Raw genomic sequence first — 8194 nt, 5'->3', positions numbered from 1 at the left:
CTGTAGTTTTAGAGGAAATAGTTTTAGAGAAAAAGATGTACTTACTGTCTGGTTCACCTAGTTCTTTTTGGCAAATCTTTTTGCAGTGTTTGATGTTTTATACATTTAGGCTTTAATTAAAATTGAGTTGCAAACCTCTTTGTTTTAGAACAATTTGAGGTATTCATGTTTTTTCAAAACCATGCAGGTAATGTTCTCAGTATTGCAAGACTTGACACCTGACTTGGATGTCATGACTGGACACTACTACCTTATCGTGCTGAATTTGAAGTCCGGTAGGTTTGAAGTGATGGACTCAATGAGACGTGAGAGTGATCATGGACTCATGAAAGATTCTCGAACAATCATCGGAAGTATAAAGCATTTGTGGGCAAAGAACTACAGTCAGTCAAAAATTGATATCTCAAAATATGAAACAGTACACATAAGTACGCCAATGCAAGACACTTTGTAAGTTCTAACATATGCTTTTTAATTGTTCATCTCAATGTATTCTATTACTTCTTTCTACAGGAAAGTACATTCAGCTTACTAACATTCTTTTTTTTTCAAGGCATGACTGTGGGTACTTTGTTCTAAAGTTCATTGAAGAATGGAATGGGAGAAAGATGCTAGCATTTAGAGGTTCGGACATGCCAGCTCTCAGGAAGCTTAACTTGAAGAAATGGGTGGACTTTCACAAGAACACAATCAACTGGGAGGAACTTCTCTTCTCATAAGAAGTTAACCAGTGGTACATTCTTCATGTATGGCTCAAAGGTACTACTTGTGGAGTACAAAATGTATCTTTTCATGATTCTCATGTAAATTCAGAATCATGTTTTTTTCTCTCCATGATTTTGTGATGACCAATCCAGCAAGTACAAAGCATGTATTTTTCAGCATGCAAATTCAGATTTTATGAATGTTTTTAAGCATAATCAGTGTGAATGATTGATGTCCACGATTAAGCACCGAAATTACATGAATGTAATTAATTAACAGAACTTGGATATGAGACACCAAATCATAATTCCCAGTGCAACAGATAGCTTAACATTTGGGCAATGTATAAAATCAATCTTACACAAAGAACAAATCCACCAGTACTTGATAAGATGAACAAAATACGAATTCCCTTATGTGATTACACCATTTCACGGAAGAAGTCAAATTCTTTGGGCTCTGGTGATGGTGTTATCTTATCTTTGCACATAGCCGCAGTGTGTTGATTAGACCCACAAATGCTGCATTTGACAACTTTGGATGATTTCAAATGCAAACCAGACTGTTTTCTTTTCTCTGCTGGACGACCTTGCTTTGGAACATATACTGGATCCTCAACATGAGCAAACTGCGGAAAACTATCAAGCCCACCATCATTTGCCCCTTCTGCATCTTGAGCAGTAGTAGCATTTTTTGTTTTCTTACGTTTAGCAGACTCCGAAGCTTTCATGTCTAACAATTCTTTCTCTAAAGCTTGCATGTATTTATCTGCTAGCGCCTTCCCCTTATCAGATGTTGATGCAATTTTGGCTACTTTAGTGAAATCATTGCACATAGTTCCATAACGTAGCTGCTGCCTTTCTTTGTTACTCATTTTTCTGTCTACTGGTACCTTTGGCAATTCCAATTTCTCCTCCACGATAATTTCTTCTGGTATTCTCCACCTCTTGAGGATGTACTTCTCTGGAATTCTGTCAATGTTACCCAATTGCATCATGACTCTAAAAATATGGCAGCACAACAACCCATCCCTGCTGAATTTGCAGCACTCGCAGTTGTAGTTTTCAGCTTCCAAATTAGCCTCTACCTTGTAGCTTCTACTGCCATAGCCATAAACATATTTCTTGATAGGGCTAACATCATACGTTCCATGACCAACATGCTGTACATTATAAGATGTCACTTTACGAAGCTCCGCACGAAAGCGCAAGTAAATGGGCCGTGTATACACCTGCAAGGCTTGCTCTTCAACTGGAAAATCTCCCCACGCCCTAAGAGTCTTGTCTTCATCCTTGAATTCAACTGCATCCTCCGCTACATCAATCTTTTCTTGCAACTTCATGTACTGAAGGAAGAAATGATGCAAATTGTTGTGCGGGTCCATGTAAGTTTTCAAAACTGCGTTGAACCCCTCACTACGAGCAGTAGTCTGTAGGAACGGAAAGAACCTTTCTTTGAAGTAGGCTGGCACAAAAGTGGCTCTAATATGATATAGATCATAGATATGGGGGTTGTCCACTACATTGTGTTTGGTAATCATTTGTGCCCACCTAGTTTCGAACTCTTCAACCGACATGTTGTAATCAATTATCTCGTTCAACTCTGTCCTTAACTCCTCATGTTTTGACAAGAAGTTGCCCAAAACGGCCTGCGCATTTTGCATAATGTGCCACCTACAATTTCTGTGGCACCAATTTGGAAATGAGACGAGAACTGCACTTCTCATTGCAGCATCTTGATCAGTTATGAAGTTATCTGGCTGCAGACCACCCATAGCCTCAAGAAACTCCTGAAACAACCAGACAAAACTCTCGATGTTCTCATTCTTTAGGAACCCACATCCCAGCTGGATTGTTTGACAATACCTATTGATTCCAATGAATGGTGCGAAAGGCATATTGTACATGTTGGTCATGTAGGTGCTGTCGAATGAGAGGCAATCACTGTAATTCTTGTAAGCAGCAATCGCTGGCCCATCTACCCAGAATATGCGGTCCACTTTGTCCGCATGATCTGTATGTATGTTGAAATAGAAATCTGGGTCTTCTTTTTTTATCCTTGCAAAGTGAGCTAGCAACAGGGACATATCTTTGTGCGTGTGTTCTTCATCAATTTTAGCCATGAAATTGCTCACATCCTTACTGTCATAGGGTACATTTGCGAGACCGCCATAGACCTCTCCCATAATCCTCATTACCCTGCCAGCAGATAGATTCACCTTATGCAATAGCTGAACAAAATCCTTCTCTTCCTTAGGTATACCTTTATGAGATCTCAAATACATTTTCAAGGAAAACTTCTTCACCAAACTGTGATTGTGTTCTTCGATGAAGTATGTGACATACCACTTTGTTCCTCTCCTTTTAATTCTCAATCTTGCTTTGCATTCAGTTTTCTTGGTGATGCTTCTGTTCCTTTGCCTAACAGGTGGTGCTTCCAACTTATTGATGTCTTCATTTTTTCCACTCTTGTTGCAAACAAATAGCTGTTTGTCTCTTTGATCATCAATTTTCGAAACCTTGGATGTACTGCATTTGATGGAAAAACCAATCTTCTTAGCATATCGGTTGTACTGCATCTTCGCATCCTCCCATGAATCATAGATCTTCCCTTTGAAAGGGGTTTCGACTTCAGTTTGGCTGCATGGCGTTGACTGGACTTCACCCTTATCTTCATCACCGCCGGAATCATCAGTTGACAGTGTTTCACCAGTTTCCGGGTTTGTGTCAACAGAAGCACCAGTGTTGCTTCCACTCACATGCTTGCTATGTTCTGAGCTTTTGGTCACATCTGGATTGCTCAAGGTCCTTTGTATGCTGCCTGTTACTTCTATTTGCAAATCATTGAACAAACTGACATCTTCGATTACCCTGTCAACTTCAATTGCTGGTTCATTTAGATCTAGTGCTCCTGTAGAACATTTTGGATCCATATCTGCAATCAAAGTTGTGTATGCCTTAGTTCATATTTGTACAAAATGTTTAAGTCTGCCAAAATCACTTGAGCATAGCAATTACATTTAAAAAACCAGTGTTCCATAATTTGTTTTTGAGCATTTTTCACTTGAGCATTTTTAGATGTAAACTAACCAGCTTATTACAATCAAATACACAGGTTCTGGAGTGGTGCTGCATGGATTTTTGGAGTGCTCAAGTTATCAAAAGCACTGAAACCCCTTTCAAAGGGAAGATCTATGATTCAGAAATGCTTCTTTTTTATGTCCTGCTCCCAACTGAAAAACTCCATGGAATGATGCAAACAAGCAGATGTATAAATCATGCAAAGCAGAAGTGCTCTTTGGGTGTATAAACCTAGTTTCTGGATCAGTATGTTTGCTATGTTAAGTATGACACCTATCTATCTTAGTTTTTCCATGTTTCTTTTGTGTTCTGGATCAATACACCTGATGCATGCACTGGTATGTACATGCCAAGTTATCTCTGGGTGTATAAAATTACATCCAATGCAAAGGTTTGGATCAATTTTATGCTATCTTAAGTTAGGCAGGTCAGTAGCTTAGCTATTTTTGCATGTTTTTTGTTCATGTTTTCCTACGAAAATAACATGCTTTTTCCTGAACATGAGTAGAAGTTTTTCCATCCGAAATTCCTGATGGCTCAGGTGTTCCAGATCTTGGGCAATAGAAGTAAGAAACACATGGGAGTTTTGGGGAGAACAGGGGGTGAGATAAGAACAATTTGTTACCTCCAGGTTCTGCCCAGGTTTTTTCTTCAGATCTGCCCAGGTTTGTCCTGTTTCTTCAAATCTTGTAGAAGTATTGGGAGGTGGATGGAGAAGTACTGGGAGGTCCTGTTTCTTCGGATCTTCAGATCTTGTAGAAGATCTGTAGAAGTACTGGGAGGTTTGCCCAGGTTTGATGAACTTTTGGAGGAGGAAGATGTATATTCATGTATTGCTGGAAGAAGTTTGTCCTCCAGCAATGTTGGTGCTCTTTGGTAGAAGAGTTGGTAGAACCTCTCCTGGCAGCAATGGAGGTAAGATATGTAGCCGTCGTGAGGAGGAAGAAGGTAGGAGCTAGGGTTTCAGGGTGGAATTGGTCGGGGGATGTATGTTTCTCCCGCTGGCATGTATATTTTACTCTGTCCTGAAGCGTTATGTGGTCGTGGGTTTCTGTCCCTGGGCCTTGTGTTGTCGTTTTTTCCTGCTGACCGAGTCAAAAAAACGGCGCGCAAGGTGGCATGTGAGGCCCAGGGACCACTTTCTATTTCGGGACAGGCTTGGCGGGACCACATGCTGTTTTGGGAAAAAAACGATTCGGACATGGGGGGCACTGTGGTAGCCTATATGGTGCTATAGCACTGTGTAGCCACGTCCCCTACTCTGAGCAGTTTTCTCTAGTCTTGCTTTACAAGTGTGAAGAATTCAGCCAGAACGTTGAGAGCTTAAAACTGCTTGTGTACTTATCTCCTACTTCTCAGTAACTGTTTTTGCACATATATTCTATTTCGGCAGTCTTTTATCTCTGGGCTTCAGGCTGCCAAACAAACAATCAACCGAGATGCATCTTCGGCTTGCTCTTGAAAAACTGGCAGCCATTTCAGTTATGTAGATAGTAGAGTCCTCTGTTGGTTGAAACTGAGCATGTGCATCTGCTCCGGTGCTCCTCCCCTAGAAAAAATATGAGCACGTAAAATACAATAATGGTGGAGATCTTTCCATAGATGTTCTTAAGAGGGCTCACGATCGTAATTTTGAGTGTAGATCCACCGTCCGTACAGCCATTTACAGGCCGTATGGTCCGCCGTTGTGTTGTACCTCGTTTTATACGTATCTACGGTCACGTGCGTGTGCTGAAATAAAAAAAATGCTATAAAGATCTTGCTTATGTGATCTCTTCTTTTTCCTTGCGCGACGTATACATATCGTATCAATATAGACAAGTATACATGGGCTAGACATGAATTTCGGCGGATCCAACATAGGAAAAAATATCAACTATGACCCTTCAACTTAGTTTAGGGGGAGCACCGGAGTAGCCCTCGTGCATTATAGTATTTTCGTTGTCCTGATGTATTATCAATACTGCATGCTCTCTCTGTACATGGACATGCACAAGCCAGTCTGGTCATGTTTGCTGCTGCCTCTATATTCTGCAACGAAAAAAATAGCGCGCTATTTCACGCTAATAGCGGCGCTGTTACGTATTTACAAATTGAACGCTACGCTATGCATTCTAGGCACGCTATGACGCTATGCGCGCTAAAGACGCGCTATTTCACGCTATTTGGCGCTATTCGCTATTCCGTATAGCACGCTATTTTGCAGAGTAGTTTTTTAGTAGCTCATTCCACATTTTGACCCACTTGCGTATCCTAAATCCCTAATCCATGCAACCCTACACAAAGAAACTCAGATCGCGCACTCCCCAACTCCTTGTCACCTACTCTGCCCGGCAGGCGACGACGTGATGGCGCAGCTCCGCCCCCCTTCTCCTCTATCAATCGGTGGTAAGCGGCCACGCCTAGCTTCACCTTCACGCCTTCACCCCATGCATCCGTTCCCCTCCTTCAATCCTTCCATTTCTGGACAATGTGAATGTGAACTATGGTTTGTGATTTTGAGACTATGTCATATCAAGTTATGGACTATGTGAACTATCTCTGGTTTGATGTTTAGCTGCAAAATATCATATCCAAGATTTTATAGCTGCAGAGTGCTATATTTATTATTATATATATGCTGAAATCCTGAATTTTCATATTTTTTGTTAAACGCTATTTTGAAAAACAACACGCTATAGCGTCTATAGCGTTTTTCTGAAACCCACGCTATTTGTGTTAGCGCGCTATTTTTTTCATTGATATTCTGCAGATTGCAACCTAGTAGTAATACTACCCATGCTGAGTATATCAGGCAGTACTATAGTTTATCTCAGTCAGCCAATATAGTGAAAATCATACTAGGACCACCGTAAACAGAGAACTGTATATCTTTCCTCAACACCAATACTTGAGGAAACCGTGATGCGGCGGTGGCGAAATCATCGGAACCCAGTCGACTGTTGCTGCATATTCCTACAGTTGTCTGCACCCCACTACCACCTCAACCATCATGGAGGCCATGGCCGCAAGCGCGGTGCTTGGGCCGGAGTCTCGGAGATTGACTGGGCCTTTTGTCACTGTGGGTGTTGGTCACCATGTTACGACTCACCCTGCAGGCGAACAGAGTAGAAGTACTCCAACAGGCGCTCAAGGTGATTGCTGGTATTTATCTCCAATTAGCTAGAGACACGTACATCCTCCTCTTCTCTTTCTTACCTGGTTCAGCGCCTGGTAATTTTTTTTCTTTTTTTTTTTTGGTCTGCTGGGCAACCGGTTACCGGCCCTTCTCCTTCTTTCATGCATAGATTGATGAGGTTTCTCCCGGTGATTGAGGTTTCCAGCTGTTTTGATCAAAGCGGTGCTGATGACCCCACCACCACCGATTGATGAGACAATTAAATAGTGTAACCAGAAGAATCCACAACCCAAACAGACTTTTTGCTCTATTCCTCCCATTGCAGTGGCCCGCTCCTATTCTTTTTCCTCACAAACATATTGGAATGGTGAGCAGAATCATGGCGCTGGTGGCAGATGGTGAAAGGATCCTTCTCTCTGCCTATCTCTGGAGGTCAGCCGATCGAGCATGGCGTGAGGGGAGCGGCTAGGCCGAGGGCCGTGAGCCGGCTCCAGCGGGCGCCGGAGATAGAGGGCACAACAAGGCGGAGCAGTCGGGCGCATCGAGGACCGGCGCGGGAGTAGGAGGCGCGAGCAGAGCGGCGGGGTGCGCCGAAGCCGGAGTTTGGTGTGGAGCAGGCGGAGCAGCCGGAGGGCGCGGGAGCAGGACAACGGCAGGGCCATGGAACGCGAGGCGGCGCCGGGCGACGAGTGAGCGGAGCGGCGGCCTTGGGCGTGCGCGTGGCCGGACCAGCAGAGATGCAGAACTCGCGGTGTGGGCCGAACACCGCGAGCGGGGTGCCTGCGGTGGGCGCGCGGCCTTGGTGCACAGGGGAGGAGCACGGGTGCGGTACTTTGCACGGCTACGCGCTGCAGGTGCGAAGGGCGTCGCCGGACGCATATGGCGCTGGTCCGGAGGGGGCGCCGCAGGCGTCGTCTTCACGGACACGGGCGCGCGGGGCAACGCATGTCGAGGAAAATACATGACAAGGCTCGCTCGAGGGAACGGCGGGCTGAAGCCAGACGAAGCACTTGCAGGGGAGGGGCGTCGTAGGCGGCGTCTTCACGGACACGGGCGCGCGGGGCAACGTATGTCGAGGAAAATACATGACAAGGCTCGCTCGAGGGAGCGGCGGGCTGAAGCCAGACGAGGCACTTGCAGGGGCGCACGCGGGAGCTGCAACCTTGCGAGGGGCAGAGGATGTAGCCCCGAGGCCGCACGGGCGCATGACGAGAACAGACGGGTGCTCGCACGGGAGGCAACATGGCGAGAACGTGGAAGCCCAACGTGCTGGAGCAGGGACGCGAGCACG

General features: G+C 44.6%; 1 protein-coding gene across 1 annotated transcript; it reads right to left on the bottom strand.

Moving 5' to 3' along the window:
- Window positions 1-1126: 1126 nt before the first annotated feature.
- Window positions 1127-3637, bottom strand: LOC127315109 (protein FAR1-RELATED SEQUENCE 5-like). Its single transcript, XM_071824380.1, has one exon. It carries the CDS (start codon window positions 3635-3637, stop codon window positions 1127-1129), a length of 2511 nt encoding a protein of 836 aa, XP_071680481.1.
- Window positions 3638-8194: the final 4557 nt, after the last annotated feature.

This window comes from Lolium perenne, chromosome 7, assembly GCF_019359855.2.
Source record: "Lolium perenne isolate Kyuss_39 chromosome 7, Kyuss_2.0, whole genome shotgun sequence".
NCBI lineage: Eukaryota > Viridiplantae > Streptophyta > Magnoliopsida > Poales > Poaceae > Lolium > Lolium perenne.
This window is presented reverse-complemented; position numbering and strand designations above follow the sequence as displayed.